This window comes from Panthera onca, chromosome B3, assembly GCF_046562875.1.
Source record: "Panthera onca isolate mPanOnc1 chromosome B3, mPanOnc1 haplotype 2, whole genome shotgun sequence".
Taxonomy (NCBI): Eukaryota; Metazoa; Chordata; class Mammalia; order Carnivora; family Felidae; genus Panthera; species Panthera onca.
In genome coordinates, this window is record NC_138344.1 from 21,308,425 (window position 1) to 21,328,824 (window position 20,400).

The window sequence follows — 20,400 nt, forward strand, 5'->3', positions numbered from 1 at the left end:
GTGAGTGCTTACTGAGGTACTATTCTAGGCTGGTTTAATCCTCACAACAGCCTGAGATAGGCACTATTATCAGCATCCCCATTGTACAAATGAGGAAATCGAGTCATAGTGTAAATAATTTGTCCAAGGTGAGCTGTGGAGCTGCACACGGTGTATCTCTAGCATTTGCTTCAGCTTTGGTCTCTTAGTGGGCATATCACATTGCCTCCGAGAATAAAAGAAGATACTAGCACTTAGGTTTTTGAGGTTTGATTATAGCTGTCAGCAATTAATGGTTATGTTGACAAAATTAATTGAAATCCTTATTTGAAGTTCAGGGGATTCAGAAGATGAATTGTTCATAATTAGGTACAGATTATCAGATAGTTTACTCAAGGGACAAGAGGTCATTTAATTACCTGAAGAATACCACTAACTTTAAATTGCTTATTATATTTAACAGTTAGTGTTCCCTTAATGGGTTTTTTAAAAAAGATTGTGGTAGATTACAAATACCTGCTGCCAGATTTTTAACTCGTAGAAGATCAGGCAACAACTTATGAAATCATAAAACCTGCTGGTATAGACTATGTTTTATATTTCAAGAATATGTACAGTATGGGGGTGCCTGGGTGGCTCAGTCAGTTAAGTGTATGACTTTTGATTTCGGCTCAGGTCATGATCTGACAGTTCGTGAGTTCGAGCCCCACATTAGGCTCTGTGCTGACAGGTTGGAGCCTGCTTGAGATTCTCTCTCCTTCTCTCTCTGCCCCTCCCCCACTTGTGTGCTTGCTCTCTCTCTCTCTCTCTTAAAATGAAAACCTAAAAAAATAATATGTACAGTATGAATTTTTTCAACTGGTTCATGAAATTAATTCTAAGGGCAGTGGGTCATGCCCAGGACCTAGCACTGTCTTCTAAAAGTTGAATTTGCCCCCAGGACATGGTGAGGGTGGGCAGTAGGGATTGTGGCTCCCAATTGGAAGCCTCTGGGCCCTCTGAACCAGCAATATGGTGATCTGTTCCAGCAAGTTCATCCCTGGGTGGAGATCAACACTTTGGTCTGATTCTGTCATGCTTTGGTTTTTTCCCACCCTCTGATCTTTTCTTAGAGACACACAGGCAGTCTCCAGGGTCACTGAGTTTGCACTGAGTCTGTTTCTAGCAGGTCCTTGCTACCTTCTGTACATATCCTCATAAATCCTCTCACTGTTCTCCTTACTTTGCTCTTACCCACTTGCTGAGCTCCTGCTGCTCTTCTCTGCACTGAGTTTCTGCTCTCTGACTACATCTCCTGTGCTTTCCTCACTCCCAGCTACCTCTGCAGTTACCCTCCCTACATTCTTCCAGAACTGCTTTTGTTAATGCTGTGCTTCCGTTGGCCACTTTGACAGCTGCGCTCTGATGTGTGGGAGGGTCCTTGGCTATTCTGGACTTCTTTTTGTGGGGAAAAGACTATTTATATGTCCCCTAGGAAACCACATCATTTGAGCAGGAAGGGTCTGGCTTCCTGGAAATTTGCCACTAGGAGGACCAAATTCACTGTGTATGAGAAGTCCTGACTCTCGTACCACAGACACTGCAGGTTCTAGAGGTTCTCACTCCTCTTGCATTTTGGCCACTGACAGAACTTTTGCTATTTACGTTACTTCAAGTAAGACTCGGTTTTCTCTGTTAAATGTGTCTCCTTGCTCACTTCAAATCTGTTACCATTGATGAATCCTTTTGTGTTAAAATCCACAATCTCCTCTGTAAAGTCAAACTTGAGATCCTTTAACAAATACTACATTAAGAGCTAATACAGCTGCTCAAACTTTGAAAAATACGCACTGGCAAAATATAGACACGTATCTTTCCTCTCAAATCTTTTATAATTCTCTGCCTATGTTTTGCTTGTATTACCTAACTCAGACAACACCATTGCCAGCCACTCATACATAAAAGGGAAACTTGCTGTTTGAGACAACATGGATGGACCTAGAGGGTGTTATGCTAAATGAAGTAAGTCGGACGGAGAAAGATAAATATCATATGATTTCACTTATATATAGAATCTAAAAACAAAACATGTGAACAAACAATAAAGCAGAAACAGACCCCTACATAGAGAGAACAAACTGTGGTGTTACCAGAGGGGAGGAGGAAGGAGGATGGGCAAAATGGGTGAAGGACAGGAGGAGGTAAAGAGTGAATAAGTCAAGGAGATGAAAGGTACCGCATAGGAATACAGTCAGTGGTAGTATACTAGTGTTGTGTAATGACAGATGGTAACTACACTGTGGTGAGCTACAGAGTTGTCAAATCACCATTGTGCACCTAACACTAATGTAACATTGTGTGTCAACTACACTTCAACAAAAAAATAAAAGGAGGCCTCTGAGTATTTAGTCTCCTTTACAGTAACTCTGCGTTCCTACTTCTCTAACCCCTTGCCCCCTGCACTGAATAAATTACCAAGCTCTGGGGTAGGACTCCCCTGTAGGTGTCTTTAAATATCCTGGCATCAGTACTGCCACTCCCTTAGTTCAAACTGTGGAAGAAACAACGTTTCACGATGTGGCTCCGATTAAGGAAAAATTAACAGATACTTATTTCAAGCTTGTAAACAACTGCAGCGTTTTGGAGACAACAGTTTAAAAAGCTATCCCACATCAAGGGGCGGCTATACCAAATCAAAGTGTGCTGTATTGAGTTTTTATAGTATGTCTGAAAAGGAGAAAGAAAAGAAATGAGTTTAAGTTCACTTGTATCTGAAATGATAAACAAAAAGGGTGGATAATAAACTATCTCCTGTGTTAGCTATACTTTGTGACTTCCCACAGTTACTTAAGACTTTTCCAGACCTTAGCATCCCTATAAAGAGTGATTTCCATTTCAGATGGGGAAAGATAGGCTAGCTAGGAAACACTTTGACAAGAGTCCCATATCTGTTGACACGCTGAGTAGCAGAAAAACAAACGAGAGAAGTCTATCATTTCTGATAGAGCTCGTAGCAAGATATGAACTTTCTTACTCTCTTAAGTCTTAATTTTGCTTTCCTTTCTGCGCAGAGCGAAATATGTTTCAGCACAGCACAGAATACAAAGGTATTCTGAGGCTAAGTGATTTGCTTTTTTTTTAAATTTATTTTTTTAATTTACATCCAAGTTAGTTAGCATATAGTGCAATAATGATTTCAGGAGTAGATTCCTTAATGCCCCTTACCCATTTAGCCCATCTCCCCTCCCACAACCCCTCCAGTAACCCTCAGTTTGTTCTCCATATTTCAGAGTCTCTTATGTTTTGTCCCCTTCCCTGTTTTTACATTATTTTTGCTTCCCTTAATGTTCATTTGTTTTGTATCTTAAGTCCTCATATGAGTGAAGTCATATGATATTTGTATTTCTCTGATCTTTTTTTTTTAAAGTTTATTTATTTTGAGAGAGACAGAGACAGTGTAAGTGGGGGAGAGGTAGAGGAGGAGTGAGTGAGCGAGAGAGAGAGAGAGAGAGAGAGAGAGAGAGAGAAAGACTCCTAAGCAGGCTTGGTGCTTCCAATGCAGAGCCCGATGTGGGGCTCGAACTTAACGAAACTCTAAGATCTTGACCTGACATGAAACCAAACCATACATGAAACCAAACCATTTAAGCCACCCAGGCACCCATGATTTGCTCTTAAAGACATATTTCTCACCTGACATATTTCTAATTTAATATCTAAAAATTTTTTTCTTTTAGAAATTTTCAGGCAGTAAACTATTTTTTTATTCTGGTATTCAGTTGTATGAATCACCCGTTGTGTGACTTTAGGATGTAAAATGTGTTGATTTGATACATTTACATATGACAACGTGATTGCCACTGTAGTGTTATCTGACACCTTTCTAATGTCACATAATTATCATTTATTTCTTGTGGTGGGAACAATCAAGATCTAGTTGTTTTTGCAATGCTTAAGTTTATAATACAGTATCGTTGACTATAACCACTGTGTGGTACTTTAGATCTCTGGGACTTACTGGTTGCATGTTTGTGCCCTTAAACAACACGTCCTCAATTCCCGTGGTAACCCCTGGTAGCCACTTTCCTACTTTCTGTTTTTATGAGTTTGGCTTTTTCAGATCCCACATATATGCGATCATACAGAATTTCTCTTTCTCTGTCTGACTTATTGCACTTAGGCATAATGCCCTCAAGGTCCATCCATGTTGTCACAAGTGTCAGGGTTTCCTTCTTTCTCATGGTTACATAATATTCCATTGTGTGTGTAAACCATGTCTTCTTTATCCATTCATCTGTTGGTAGACACTTGGGTTGTTTTCATATCTTGGGCATTTCAAATCATGCTGCAATAAACACGGAAGTGCATATATCTCTTGGATATTCTGTTTTCATTTCTTTCAGATATATATCCAGGAATAGAATTCCCGGACCATCTGGTTGTTTTATTTTTAAATTTTTGAGGAGCCTGCATATTGTATTTCATAGTGTCTATACCAATAAGTTTTCATCTCTCTAGGATAAATAGGAGTGGAATTGCTGGTTCATACAGTGAATGCATGTTTAACTTTATAAGAAGCTGCCAAACCATTGTTTAGAGTGGCTGCACCATTTTATAATCCCAGCAGCCGTGTAGGAGAGTTCCAGAAGCTCGGTGTCTTTGCTAGCACTTGGTATTGTCAGTATGTTTCTGTTTTAACTATTGTAATATGTGTGTACAATTATCTCATCATGTTTTTTTAAAAATTAAAAAAAAATTTTTTTTATTTGAGAGGGAGAGAGAGAGAGTTGGGGAGAGAGGCAGAGAGAGAGAGAGAATCTTAAACAGGCTCCCCTCTCTGTGCAAAGCCCAACTTGGGGCTTGATCCCATGACCCTGGGATCATGACCTGAGCCGAAATCAGGAGTCGTATGCTCAACTGAGCCACCCAGGCACCCCTCATCACCATCACTCCTCATTTAATTTGCATTTCACTAATAGATAATAATATTGAGCATCTTTTTATGCACTTATTTGCCAAACTTAAGTCCTCTCTGGTATACCTATTCTCATATTTTGCCCATTTTAATAATTGGGTTGCTTTCTCCCATATTACTGAGTTTTGAAGTTTAGAAGAGTTATAGAAGTTGAAGTTCCAGAAGTTTAAGACTTCTAAGTATGTTGTTCAATAACAGTGGTAGAGTGGACATCCTTTGTTCTCAATTTTAAGGAGAAACCATTCAGTCTTCCACCATGTCAGCTGTGGGTTTTTTTTTTTGGTAAATGCCATTTATTAGATTGAGGAAGTTCCTCTCTGTTCCTAGTTTGCTGAGAGGTTTTCATTTTTTAAACTTTTATTTTATTCTTTTTTTCTTTATTTTATTTTAAAATCATGAATGGATGTTGAAATTTGTGGAAATGTTTTTTTCTTCACCAGTTGATATTATCATAGGTTTTCTTTAAACTGTTAGTACAGTGGATTACATGGATTTCCAAGTGTTGAACAGCCTTTCATTCCTAGGACAAACTCTACTTGGTTGTGACTAGACTCAACTTGCTAATATTTGTTGTGAAGTTTTGTATCTATAATCATAAGGGTTATTGACCTATAGTTTTCTTCTTTGGTTCTGTCTTTGATTTTTGTATCAGGGTCATGCTGGCCTCAGAAATAAGTTGGGAAATGACTATATCATTTACTATAGATGTTATATTGGTTGTTCTAGGGACTACAAAGTAGATAGTAACATTTCACAGTCTACTTAGCATCAATATTTTACCACTTCAATTGGACTTAAAAACATTACCACAATACAGGTCCATTTTCTGCCTACCCTTTTATGCTTTGGTTGTCTTAGATATTACACAGACATATATTGAAAACCCTAACATTCCTTCATTCCTGATGTTCCAAGTTTACTGCTGGTATATGTTCTTCTGTCTGAAGGGGTTCTTTAAAAATTGTTATTATTTTATTTTTTTATTAAATTTTTTAAATGTTTAGTTATTTTTGAGAGAGAGAGGCAGAGTGTGAGTGGGAGAGGGGCAGAGAGAGAGGGAGACACGGAATCTGAAACAGGCTGTCAGCAGAGAACCCGACATGGGGCTTGGACTCATGAACTGCGAGATCATGACCTAGGCCGAAGTTGGACACTTAACTGACTGAGTCACCCAGGCACCCCTCTGAAGAGTTTCTTGCAGTAATTTTTTTAGACCCCAACTGCTAACAATGAATTTTCTAAGAAGGTCTTTGTTACATATTCATTCCTGAAGAATTTTTGTTGGATATAGAATTTGGAGGTTGACTATTCTTCTTGTCAGCTTTAAAAACACGATACTACTTTCTCCTGGCCTTCTTGGTTTCTTGTGAGAAATCTGCTGTTATTTAAATAGCTGTTCCCCTATAAGTAATGTGTTGTTTTTCTCTGACTGCTATAAATTTTTTTTTTGTCTTTTGTCTTCAAAATATGTACCTGGGTGTGGATTTCTTTGAGTTATTCCTGTTTGGTGTTTGCTAAATTTCTTTAATCTGTAGGTTTATGTCTTTTGCTCCATTTGGGAATTTTTCAGTTAATATTTCTTTAAATATTGTTTTCTGCATTACATTTTTTCTCTTCTCCTACTCAGGTTCTGATGGCACAGTGTTACACTTTTGAGCTGTTGCTCAAATTAGGTAATTACTACCTATATATATCTTCACGTTTACAGATTCCTTCCTCTGTATCTCTGTTATGCTATTGAGCCTATCCAGTGAAATTTTAATATCATTTATTATAGTTTTCAGTTCTAAATCTTTCATTGGTTTTTCTTTATATCTTCTATTTTCTAAGATTTTCTATTTTTCCATTAGTTTCAACTTTCTTTGCAATTTTGTTCAAGCATTTTTATAATAGTTGCTTTAAAGTATGTCAAATGTCCTGACATTTACTGATTTTTCCCTCATATTTCTTCATACTCTAAATTATTTTAGTTGATATTGTGAACATTTTTAAATTTTAGTATATTTTTTGAGGGGTGGGAGGGGCAGAGAGAATGAGAGACAGAGGATCTAAAGAGGGCTCTGCACTGATAGCAGAGAGCCAGACGTGGGGCTCAAACTAAACGGTGAGATCATGACCTGAGCTGAGGTCGGACGCTTAACCAACTGAGCCACCCAGGCACCCTCAGTGGACATTTTGAATACTACATCATGTGACAGGCTTATTTAAATCCCATGGAGAGTGTTGATATTTTTCTTTTAGTAAATGACTGACCTCATTAGGCTTAAGCTGCAAGTTCCAACATGATTTTTGTGGACTGTGATTCCAATTTCAGTTCGATTTGCAAAGCTTTTGCAGTGCTTTTGGCATCTGTACTGTGTGTGTGCAGCCCCGTGATCAGTTTGGGACCTTTGTAGTGGTCTATTCATTATTAGTTCAGTACTCAATGCCTTTGAGATCTTTCTTCTTTTTTAATATAGGCATTCGCTGTTATTCACTGTTCTGAGCACCACTTTTGCTGCATCCTATATGTTTTGGTTATGTTGTGCTTTCATTTTAATTCACTTTGAAGTATTTTCTTTCTCTTTAAAACATTTTTGGGGGCGCCTGGGTGGCTCAGTCGGTTAGGTGTCCGACTTCGGCTTGGATCATGATCTCATGGTTCATGAGTTCAAGCCCCTTATCGGGCTGTGTGCTGACAGCTTGGAGCCTGGAGCCTGCTTGGGATTCTGTGTCTCCCTCTCCCTCTCTGTTCTTCCCCTACTCACGTTCTGTCTCTCTCTGTCTCAAAAATAAATAAACATTTAAAAAAAAACATTTTCGAATTGTGGTAAAATACATAATGTAAAATTTACCATCTTAATGATTTTTAGGTGTATAGTTCAGTGGCATTTAGTACACTCAGACTGTTGTGCATCCTCAAAGTACTTTCTAATTTCTCTCGTAATTTCTTCTCGGACTTACCAGTTATTTAAGAGTGTATTGTTTAATTTTCACAAATTTCACATATTTCAAAATTTCCTTTTGTCATTAATTTATCATTTTATTTCATTGTGGTCAGAGTACACACTTTGTATAATTTCAATTTTTTAAAGATTTGTTGAGATTTGTTATATGGCCTAACATATGGTCTCTCCTGCATAATGTTCCATGTGCTCTTGAGAAGAATGTGTATCCTGCTATTGTTGAGTTAAGTGTTCTGCTGGGTTGAGTTGTATTTTTTGATACCTTCTATCTACTTGTTCTATTATTAATGTAAGTGAGATATTAGAGTCCCCAACTATCATTGTAGAACTGCTTATTTCTCCCTTCAATTCTGTAAGTTTTTGCTTCATATATTATGAGGCTGTGCTATTACATGCATAAATGTTTATAATTATATCTTGATAGATGGACTATTTTATCATACTACAATGTCCTTCTTTTTCTCTAATAACAATTTTTAAAAATGTTTGTTTATTTTGAGAGAGAGTGTAAATAGGGGAGGAGCAGAGAGAGAGAGAGGGAAAGAGAGAATCACAAGCAGGCTCCATGCTCTCAGCACAGAGCCCGGCATGGGATCCTGACCTGAGATCCACAACCCTGGGATCCTGACCTGAGCCAAAATCAAGAGTTGGATGCTTAACCGACTGAGCCACCCAGACACTCCTCTAATAATTTTTGTCCTAAAATCTATTTTCTCTGATATTAGTATAGCAACCACAGTTCTCTTTTGATTACTGTTCATGTGAAGTATCTTTTCCCATCTTTTTATTTCCAAACTCTTTGTGTCTTTGAATCTGGAGTGAATCTCTGTAGAGAGAATGTGGTTAGATTATATTTTTGGAAATATACAGTCTGACAGCCTTTGTGTTTTAATTGTAGAGTTTAATCCATTTATATTTAATATGGTTATTGATAAGGAAGAATTTACCTCTACCATTTTACTATTTGTTTTCTACATGTCTTTTGTCTTTTTTTTGTTCCTCAATTCCTCCATTACTATCTTCGTCTGTATTAAATAGACTTTTCTAGTGTACCATTTCAATTCCCTTGTCATTTCTTTTATTATATATTTTTCAGTTTTCTTAGTGGTTGTCCTAGAGATTACATGTCAATCTAATTCAGATGAAGATCAATTTAATTTCAATAGTATATAAAAATTTGCTCTTTCAAAGTTCATTCCTTCCTCCTCTACTTTATGCTGTTGTCACAGATTTATATCTTTATATGTTGTGTGCCCATCAACAAAGACTTATAACTATTGCTTTATGCAGCTATCTTTTAAATTATAAAGAAAACAAAAAGTAGTTACAAACAAAAAATTCATTTATAATGTCTTTTATACTCATGTATGTAGTTACCTTTACTGGTGCTCTTTATTTCTTCATGTAGATTTTAGTTACTGTCTGTTGTCCTTTCATTTCTGCCCAAAGGACTTCTTTAGTATCTCTCTCAGGGCAAGTCTAGTAGTAACAGATTCTTTCAGTTTTTGCTATCTTGGAATATCTTAATTTCTCCTTCAGTTTTTGAAAGACTGTTGTGTTGGATACAGTATTCTCAGTTGATAGTCTTTTTCTTTCAGCATTTTAAATATGTCACCCCACTGCCTACTGGCTCCCTGATTTCTGATGAGAGGTCAGACTTTTATTTTATTGAGCATGCTTTGTGCAGGATGAGTTGCTTCTCTGTTGCTGATTTCAGGATTTTTTTTCCTTTGGCTTATGACAATTTAACTATGATTTGAATAAATGTAAATGTTTTTGAGTTAATTTTACTTGGAGTTCATTGAACTTCATGGAGGTGTAGATTCAGATTTTTCATTAAATTTGGGAAGTTTTTGGCCTTTATTTCTTCAGATATTTTCTGCTACTTTCCCTTTTGTCTCCTGCAGCTCTCATTGTGTGTATGCTGTTGTGCTGATGGCCTTTCACAGATCTCCAAGACTGTTCCTTCTTATATATTTCTGTTCCTTGGAATGGATAGTCTCAATTGACTTATCTTCAAGTTTACTGATTCTTTCTTCTGCCTGTTCAAATCTGATTTTGAGCCCCTAAAGTAAAATTTTCATTTCAGTTGTACTTTATAAGTCCAGAATTTCTGTTTGGTTTTTCTTCTTCTTTTTAAATATAATTTCTATCACTTTATTCCTATTCTGTATATGGTGAGACAGCATTCTCATAATTTCCTGTAGATCTTTAGAAATGTTTTTCTTCAGCTCTTTGAATGTGTTTACAATGACTGATTTAAAGTCTTTGTTAGAAAGTCCAACATCTGGGATTCCTTGAGGCCAGTTTCTTTGATTGTCTTTTCCCAAGGTGGACCTAGGTGGACCATGCTTTCTTGTTTCGTTGCATGTCTATTTAAAACTGAGAATTTTGAGTAATATAGTGTAGCAGCTCTGGAAGTCAGATTCTCTTCTCCACAGAGTTTGTTATTGTTGCTTCGTATTGTAGTAGTTGTTGCTTATTTAGTGATTTTTCTGAAATGATTCAGCAAAGCCTATATTCTTTGTTGTTTGTGGCCACTGAAATCCTCCCCTGTTAGCTCAGTGGTCAGCTAATGACTGAACAGAGATCTCCTTAGATTATGGGCTAAAAAGACCTCCTAGTCTTTGCTTAGGGGCTCTATGCATGCACATCTTCAACACCCAGCCAGAATTTACATCTTTCTCTTAGCTTCTGGTTCTCACAGAGCCTTTAGGTCAGCTAGAATTGGAATCTTTCTCCCTTGTCAGGTATTCTCTGAGCATGTGCATAGCCCTGTGCATGCATATGGCTTTCTAGATTCCCAGGAATATGTCAGAGCTTTTGAAAGCCCTATGGACATCTCATTTCTCAGCCTTTTCTCTGGAGATTTTTGGTTAGGCTCATTTGCCTCAATTCTGTTATTTATCACCTTGGGGAATAGGGACTAAAATACTTGTCTGTAAATATTTTTGACAAATGCCCTCTCCCCATCCTCACCCCTGGCTACTAGTTTTAGCCCTGAGGTAGTTCCAAGTCAGGGGAAATTAAGACAAGTCTTTTGAGCCAGTCTTTCAGGAAGCCACCAGACAGGTTAAAACAGGTAATTACAATTCTTTGTGGATGAGGTCCTTTCTGCTTCCACTGGTACCAGGAATTCAGGCTGTTATTTTCATGACTGCCACTGAACTGAGGAGTGGGGGATGGAACTAGGTAATTGAAATGCCACAAAGCTCACTTAAAAAAAAAAAAAAAGGATTCAGTAATGTCTCTTGAATAAGCACTCCACAAATTGTTGCAAGCCATTGGTTCATTTCCATCTTTCTAAAAAGGTTGATTCTGAAAGTTTTGCCAGTTTTGTTGTTACTTTTATGGAGAGATGGATTCCCAGAGTTCCTTACTCTACCTTTTTTTTGGTGAACTTTGTCTCCGTCAATACTTTTCGTATGCTAACAAGGCGCAGAACCACACACAGACACACAGACACACATACACACACATACAAATACACACAGTTTGGTAGCGAGCTCCAAAGTTCATTAGCAACTTCATGGGATTACTTTCCCAAGTCCATCCCTCTCTACAGTCTCCTTGGTGTTTCCAGTACTCTGAAGCTCCCCCTTTCCAACCTCCAATCAGAATCCTGGGGTTTAATTAATCCACTCTGCCCTGCACTTTCAAAACTATACCTACTTCCAGGGCCAAGTGGCAGGAGGAGACAGAGAGAGCAAAATGCAATAATTGGCCCCACCTTCTTGGTTCTTGATGCAATAGGTAGGGATTTCACTGGACCACTGGATCTCCTACGAATGACTGAGGGGAACAATAGGAAGGGAAAGAAGGCACTCTTGGAATAAGCAGGATAAGGTCTCAGAATAATTTCCTTTAATACTAAAAGATATACGACCTCATTTTATACCCCACGCTGAAAAAGCAAAAAGTGTTAGTTGTTGGGAATACCCTCTTTGCCTCCAATGTCTTCTCCCTCCAATCCAAAACAATAAGACAATAACACAGTACACAATCATGTCACTCCTTGCTTAAAAATGGTAATAGCTTCTCATAACACTTAAAAGCCAAAGTTTATTGCAATGTTAGGTACCAAGGAGTGTGTTAAAAGGAAACCTTATAATCTCCATTGGTAATGTTTCTATGATACAAACAGTTGGTGCTTTCTCAGTATTATGTAAAGAGCCACGTAAATGCAGCTTCAGGTTTTCCCTTCTAATTCAACAGCAGCCCTTAACCTCCTCCTCAAGGATTTCTATTACTTATATACATTCAAACCTTTTCAGAATCTGGCCCCCATCTTCCCTTCCTGCCTCATCTTCTTCTTCAACCTCAAATTTACTTCATAATCTTTCCATCATCAAAATGGAAAAAATAAAATCTCCTAGAACTTGACAAACCCTTAAGTGCCAGAGCATCTGATGACCTCAGTTTGAGAAAGTTTGTTCTAGAAACTTTCTACCATGGATATTTGTAGAACCAGATGAATGAAAGCTGCTTTGTTGATGCCAGGGGCCCCAGCCATTGTATATACCAATATGTTGCTACCCTGGATTTGAATATTATTTAATTAGATTAATATGGCTGCACTGTTTATTATTTTTCAAAACAATATTCACTTTATAAAATATGTCAATATTCTCTTTCAAGTATTTCAAATCATTGGGTCAAACCACTTATGACTGTTATTCTAGTATACCTAGTATTTGGCTCAAAGGGATTATTTCTTTGGATGATAAGTACTTTTGTGATACAAATGCACTTTCTTAGACTGAAATACTGATTTCTTAGCTCTACTTCTATCCATTTTCACCAATTTGAATTCATGGCTTCTGTAATTATTTCTGTGTTTGGATTTACTTACAGATCACGTAAGTGGCTTAACTAGGTTTTTATTTCACACATTGTGGTAGTATTTACTTCAGAGCAAAAATTCTTCCAATTTAGGACGCTTTTGAAAAGAGCACTGAGACCATTTTTCTAATATATGAGTTTCAACTGGCGGGCCAGAAGAATAATTCCTGAGGGCTAGCCTTTTATATCAGAGGAAACTAGAACCAAGTGAAACCTATAAACTGGCTGGGCCCAAAGTAATCATTCTCCTGTCTTTGAATAGAATTTAAGCTGTACTTGATTTATGACAATATATGCCCTTCCTTTTACTACTTTATGTGTATCTCCTACTAAAATTGCTGGGAGTTCGGAACCTAATTTGTTTTATCAGTCCTAGTTAATTATAGCTGTGTTTGTCCCTCTCACATTTCAGAGATTAGTATAGATTGTTCTACAGGGTTGTCTGTTAAAAGGCCACATCCTAATGCCCTAATCAGTCTCCAATTCTATTTGTTTATATATATATATATATATATATATATATATATATATATATATATATTTTATATTATTTATATATATTTATGTATTTATATTTATATTTATATTTATTTATATATAAAAATATAATTCTACTTGTTCTGTAAATTAATAAAATGAGAGATAATGTTACCAGATTAGCAACTGGCATTGCATATCATGGCTCTTCTTGTTTTAGTTTGTTTTCAAGAAAAATAAAAGGCTCTTCATGATTAACATTTTGTCAACTTCAGTATTCTCCTTGAGATGTGCCCATATTTATGTTAGGGATGCAGGGCTCCATCAGTTCTGTCTTTATTATGCATCCGTCACCAGTGACAATAAACAACATCAACAAGAACAGCAACAAGAACAACAGTGGTAGCATGATAATGTTGTGAGAATTAAGAGAAATTGTGTAGATGAAAGTACTCTGTGAGCTATAAATGCTATGCAAGTGTAAAATAATGTGACTATGTGAAGTAGGTATGATTATAAATCTCCAGATGCTTTCATCTGTGTCTTACTATATCTATTATTTAGGATATTTGGTTTGGACATTATACTACTAAACCTGAAAGCAGCTTAATTAAAACACATTTTTTTTGGTTGTTGTTAAGGTCTTGTAAGTAATGTTTTCAATTTCATTCAAATAATAGGTACAACAATACATGAATTTGTGGCACTTTTGTAGGAACCTCTGAGAGAATACCCATAGATGGCATAACTTTCTTGGAGTGTCATTGACTCTTACATAATAAATATAAGGTCCAAACTTATGTTCTCATAGTAACAGTTGTGTGTGTTTCCTAAGGAAAGAACTTAGACATTTGGAATTCTGTAGGAAGCTAGTTACTAAAACTTGTTTTATGTGCATTCATCTTTTTTGCGTGTGCAACCTTCACCTGCAAGGCAGCTTATAAATTATACGGAAACATTTACTTAATGATAGAGTTCAATGTTAACCTAAAAACATAATGTTAGTGGAACAACAAGGTCCAGTTTATACTTGAAGAAACCCGTGTTTCAAGGTTCCATGGTATTCTATATTGAGTTCTAAGATGATTCTTACCCTGTAATTTTATTCCCAGTCTACAGATCATAAACTTGTCTAATCCAGTCCAAAATTTATATCCAGCTATTTTAATTTCCATCTACTTCTTCATATGAGGCTGTCTTTTAAGTTTCGTAATTATAGTGAGAACACCCAGGGTAGAACCTGGTTGGTTACGCTTTACTTACAGAGTTTTTATTTTATGTGAAAGACTAAACAAAGAACAAGACTTAAGTCTTAAGTCTTCTGGATTTCTCATTATTTTTTAATAAGCAAAATAGTGAAGACTTACCAAAAGACTATTAAGCTCTCTAGGATTTTAGTTCTAGGTCACATCATTTATATATACCAACATGGGCACACTTCAGACCTCCTCAATTTCTAGAATTCAAGCCATCTAAATCATTAGCCTTTTCTGTCTATATTCCACTTTCTGTTGAAGCAAGACTCTGGTCACTCACTGAAGCTCTTACTAATATCCTAGGTTATCTCTCCCTTACTTCCAACATAGTAGTGTCAGCTCTAACCCTTCCTCTATTGCCACTAGGACTCCACAGCTGGGCAGAGAGACATGGAGGCATTGTAGCATATTTATGCTACCATTTGCAAACACTAACATCATTGTGGCGTCCCCACTGACTAGTTCTAGGTCCCTTTTAGCCTCCCTTTCGCTATGCCCCATGCTTCATTCACTAACTGCATCCTTGTCTTTGGGCTGTAGAGAGTCACTGATGAAGGTCATGGGACTCACCTTGGATGTGGCCCAATGAAGTCATATTGGCTAGTTTCATTTAGGTCCTCAATACTCCTGCTGAGAAATTGCTTGGCTAGCTCCTTTCCTATCATATTTCCCCTAAAGGTGAACTCGAGTCCTCCCTAGTGGCTTCAAGTCTGTAATGTGGCTAGGGGATACTCTTTCCCCATTCCTATCATTCCTTCCTATGCATCTGAACTTGCCATTAGTGTAAAACTCTTGGCCTCTCTCCAGTCTTCTATTTATTCTCGAGGAGGACTGATTTTCTGATTGGTGTTAGGGGATCAGGACACCAGCTTGCTTTTTTTTCTCTCTCTTTGGGAGCCACCTGCTTGCAAAAAGCATTGGTTCTCACTTTTTTCTTTGCTTTTTGTTTGTTTGTTTGTTTGTTTTTGTTAATATGTTAAGCTTAGTGGGGAAAGCTGATTCTGCTTGTGAGAAGGGAAGCTTGCAGGCGCCTGTGACTGAGTGGGTGTGGCTAATTCTGACTAATTCTGTGTATTTGGCAAGAACCGAACCACATCCTCTAGCACAACTTGTATTACTGATAAAGCTGATACTATTTTTATCTTTATCTCCATGTCTCCCTGAACTGGCTCTCAAAGTCAGGTAAGGAACAAAATTGTCATTTACTAGACACATTAAAACTCCAACATTTAATCCCACCTTTTCCCCATAATCCAAGCAACTTTGACTCCTATTAATTTATAAGATTAAGACATTTGGATCAAATCTTCCCCAAACTTCTCCCCCATAACTACATATTTGTTTTTCTATGATCTTGTCTATGTCAGAAGAATCACCCATCTCCCTTCTAAGACTCCTCTCTCTTTCATGCCATCTTCTACTTACGATCTCATTTCTCTCCTTCTTGTCTTTCTTGTTAGGGTCTCTGTTATCAGCATTTTCTCTTTCTGATCACTTGGGAAGAGAATGCTAAATAAAATCTCAAGTCCACAAACTGCTGCTTTCCTAATGAAGCTTAGAGGAAACCCAACACCTTAACCCAGATCCACAAATATGACAAGAAACCCACTTGACCCAGAGATTTTGGGGGAATCCAAACCTTCCATTATAGGTTTGTCTAGTTTAAGACCCATAGATGCTTAAGTACAAGACCAGTAACTATTAAAATGTATAATTTGTGAATTACAGCCTGCATATTTGAACATATCAGACATGCAAAATAAAATTTATATAAATAGAAGATATGAAAGAGTAAAGAAGAGATAATAAGGAGGCATTGGACACCACGTCTTCCCAAACCTATAATAATATACTTGTTATAATTAAATATTAAGTTTGGTGCTAAGTTTCCCTGAAGCTATGGGAAAAAGGGAGAGATACTGGCTTACATAATTCTCATTGTTCGAGAAAAGGAAGCTGAATCTCTGACAAAGTTTTTTCAGGAAAGATGCTTTCCTACTCAATTGCTCTGGAACCTGTCCACCAAGGGATGCCAAACCACAAAAGGAATGATGTGTTCAACAGCGGATTTCCAAGAGACACAGAGATGGCCCTCAAGTTCCAGTTGATAAAGATACATGTTACTTGGTATTAACCCAGTATGATGAGATAGTACATTTTGGTTGACAAGTTCCACCGTGGTTGTACTGATAGAAGTTATTTATAAAATATTCTTCCAGCAGCCCTCTTGGTTATCTGACATTATCCATACCTTCAAGCAAAGAAACAACACCTGATAGCATCGACAGTTTTGGTGTTACTGATAATTGAGATCCTTCCTGACAATCATGGGTAGCAGAAACATTTGTGTATTTAGACTTCCTAGTTGCCAATAGTAAAATCAAAGTTTTGAACATAGAGGGAGAACAGTTGATACCCTGTTTGACATTCATTGAGAATAGGATGGAAACTTGCATTCAAGTAAGGAGACAAAATTTTTAGTCATCGATTCATTAAAAAATATCAAGCTCCTGCTATGCAGAGACATGCAGGCTTCTTGACCTAGTCTAAGGTATGAGGTGGTCAGGGAAGTTTTCCATAAGTAATTGGCATTTGAGCAGAGATCTAAAAGGTGAGTAGGCAGAGGGAACAACATGTGCAAAGCCCCTGTGGCAGGAAGGGAGTGGTGGCTTTGAGGAGATGAAGGAAGGCCAGCAAGACTGGAATACCAAGCATGAAGGGCGGACAGTCCAGGGTGAGGCTGGACCTGGGAGCAATAGAAACCACTGAAAGGCTTTTAAAGAGCTGATGGGGAGGGGTGCAACCAGATTAGAGTGTAGTGAGTGCAGAGTGAATTGGAAGAGGAGAAATGATTATAGAGAGCTCAGATGCTCTCAGAGCTCCAATGCTTTCAGAGTGCAGAAATTCAAGTGAAAAAAAGATGATGGTAGCTTGTACTAGACTGCTAGTGGCAGAGAAGGAAAGAAGTAGGAGGGGGGCATGATTTGTTCAGAAGGGGAAGAAAACACAATTGGATGATTTGATAGTGTCTGTCTTGCTGAATGAGATGGCTAGTGGTGCCACTGTCAGAACCCAGAGCACAGAAGAGGATGTCCAAGTTTGGGAGAAAAACCATGAGCACAGTGCCCTAAGTCAGCAAAGTGGACATGCTGGATGGGGCTTTGGGTTAAATATCCTGCGGCAGTGTTGTCCTAACTAAAAACTGAATCATATCGTAAATCTCTGATTGAGGGACTAAATGTTGTATCTTACAAAATGATGAACTTGCTAGAACTTTATATATAACTTTCCAAACAGTAAGGGAACGCCATGCATTTGGTTCTTGCACATGAGCCCTCAAAACACCCTGCATGGAAGGAGGAGCACAAGTGTCTAAACTTCCTGTGTGAACACGTTTGTAAGACTGAGTCATGCAAATTGCTGGCCCAGGTTGTGAAAGATACCAGACAACAGGGAGGTCCAGAAGGGACTGATGCCAACAGCACCTTCCACAGAGGCTCACTCCTAACTGGACCTTGCAGAGTGAATGGAGCTGGGGGATGACAGCTGAGAGAAGACCTGGAGAATCATCAAATGGCAAACAGTGATGCAGAAAATAAAAACAATCTGATATGTGAAGAAGATTTTTTAAAATGGCAGAGACATCTGAGTGCTCAAAAATGTGATTTTAAAAGTAATCACTGGTGTCAAATTGCTCAAATTGCTCCTCAGCTGTCCTGGTTAAGAGTGAAGGAAAGGTGTCTTCTCCCCAAACCTCCTCCTCCTTTTGTCTCTGATATTCACCTGTGGTTCAGCTTAGAAAGGGTCAATAAGGGAACCGGAGGGGCAGGAATGCACTCCCATCACCCTTGCAGATCTCAGCCAAGGGAAACGGGAAGTAGATGTTTTTACTGCCCAGCACACTTTCATTCCTATTACGTGTGCACAGAGCCCCAAGAGGAAAATGCAGTTTGGTAGTGACCTGATAACCACATTCTTGGAAGGTTGCTCCAAGAATGGTAAAAATCCAAACAATGTTGGGGGAGGGGAGAAGAGGAAGAAACGGAGTGAAACAAAACACAATTTCCATTGTAAATTACAGGCTGTGATTAAATCCAAGTTAATGTCTAACTAGAAAGTGGAAATTTTAGATTATTAAGATTGGGGTAATTTATCTTTCTCAGGAAGAAATAATTGTTATATTTTGAATACTTAGTCATTACTATTAAAACAGCAAAGGAGTATTTAAAAGTTGTATTGAAAATGTACCTTATTAAGGCCAAAAGTTGGTGCAGATAACCCTTGAATTTGGCAGGTTGGATTACAAGGTGACTAGGTCTATGAGGGGAGAGCGGTCAGAGACCTGCGGCTGCCAGGGGCATTGTCTTTTCTGTGGGCTGAGGCAGAGTCACTGGCCTTGAATGTGCACCAGCAAGACTTCAAAGTGTATTATGAATTCTGTCCTAATTGTTGAGGCCTTCCACTGGATGGTCTGCTGATATACACACGTAACTGTACCAGGGAACTTTAATTCTGAGTATTGAAGGACAGAATGATAAGCTAGAATCACCCTAGGCATCATCCTTCTACCTTCATTGTTGGTTAAACACTTTGCACCAATGTTTTGTCAATTATCACAATCTTTAAATAATAATAAAAAATCTTAAATTTCTTTTATTAAGTGATAAATATTCTTAAAATTATACGATTAAAAAAATATAGGTAGTGAAGTTTTATGGTTCCTGTCTACCCTTTGCTGGTTACTCTTTCCAGCTTCAGGAAAAGCAATACTGTAAAATTTGGAAAATGTCATTCTTTCTGGCTCTCCCTGACCTGACTTCATTTGCTCATTCATTGATTCGTGCACACACGCATTCATTCATTCTGCATTTATTAAGCACTACCATATGGATGATGCTGATATTGTTGGGACCCAGGTGTGAAACACATCCTGCCCTAGTTTAGACACTTCCACCTTTGTGGGGGACAGACACTGCTGCCCCTCCCTTAGTTCCCAGTCTCAGAGAACAGAGGAGGGAGTCTACCTCTGCTCTGCCAGGTTGGGCAAGGAGCAACCAAAGCATTAAGGCAGGATGAGGAGGTCAGTTCCTAGGGAATACCATCCTTGATAAAGTCAAGGACAAGTCAAGGGCAGGGAGAACAATGGCCTCCCTAGCATTTACACAGCTCTGCACCTGTTCTCTCCATTGATGCAGGGTATCAGAGTAAAAGCTCCCACTTTGGGAGTGGGCAAGAACTGTCAGGGCTTTTTTGTTCGGTTTGGTTTAGTTTGGGCCTGGAATATTTGCAATACCTGTCATCATTCACTTCTTTAAAAACATTTTTTTAATGTTTATTTGTTTTTGAGAGAGAACACGAGTGGTGGAGGGGCAGAGAGAGGGAGACACAGAATCCCAAGCAGGCTCCAGGCTATGAGCTGTCAGCACAGAGCCCCACGCGGGCTTGAACACACAAACCATGAAATCATGACCTGAACTGAAGTCAGAAGCTCAACCTACTGAGCCACCTAGGCGCCCCTGTCATCATTCACTTCTATAAAGAATTTACAATCACCATTTCACAACTAGAGATTTTCACACTATTTTGGAGGCAAACACGTAAAAAAGGCAGTCTGAACAAACAAGAGAACTCCGAGTGAAGGTTTAAATGAACGTCTCCATTGCCCTTAAAATAGGGTGGAGGAGCCCACAAACCCTTGGCCCGAGGACCCATTGCTGGCCCGGCGCTGGGCACACCTCTCGCATGTGACACGGATGCGCTCGTCGCTGGACGACTGCTGCTCGTCTTCCTTCTCCTGAAAGTGCTCCTGAACACACTGTTCCTCGAACTCATGCAGCCTCTTCAGCTCCTCGTCACTGAGAAATAGTTCTGTGGGAAAGAAATGTTTGCTGAGAAACGAACCCGGTGCGTGAAGAATCAATTTCGTTGCGTCATTAGGAATTTCCCA

At 38.3% G+C, this 20,400-nt stretch overlaps 1 protein-coding gene across 9 annotated transcripts in view; it reads right to left on the reverse strand.

The window, feature by feature from the left end:
- The window catches only part of TRPM1 (transient receptor potential cation channel subfamily M member 1), a 136,226-nt gene that overhangs the window by 2,464 nt on the left and 113,362 nt on the right, over nt 1–20,400 (reverse strand). For all 9 annotated transcript variants that reach the window (XM_060617880.2, XM_060617874.3, XM_060617875.3 and 6 more), the window contains one exon: nt 20,189–20,321. In XM_060617880.2, the coding sequence (XP_060473863.1) occupies nt 20,189–20,321 (133 nt within the window). The remainder of the gene's footprint in view (nt 1–20,188; nt 20,322–20,400) is intronic.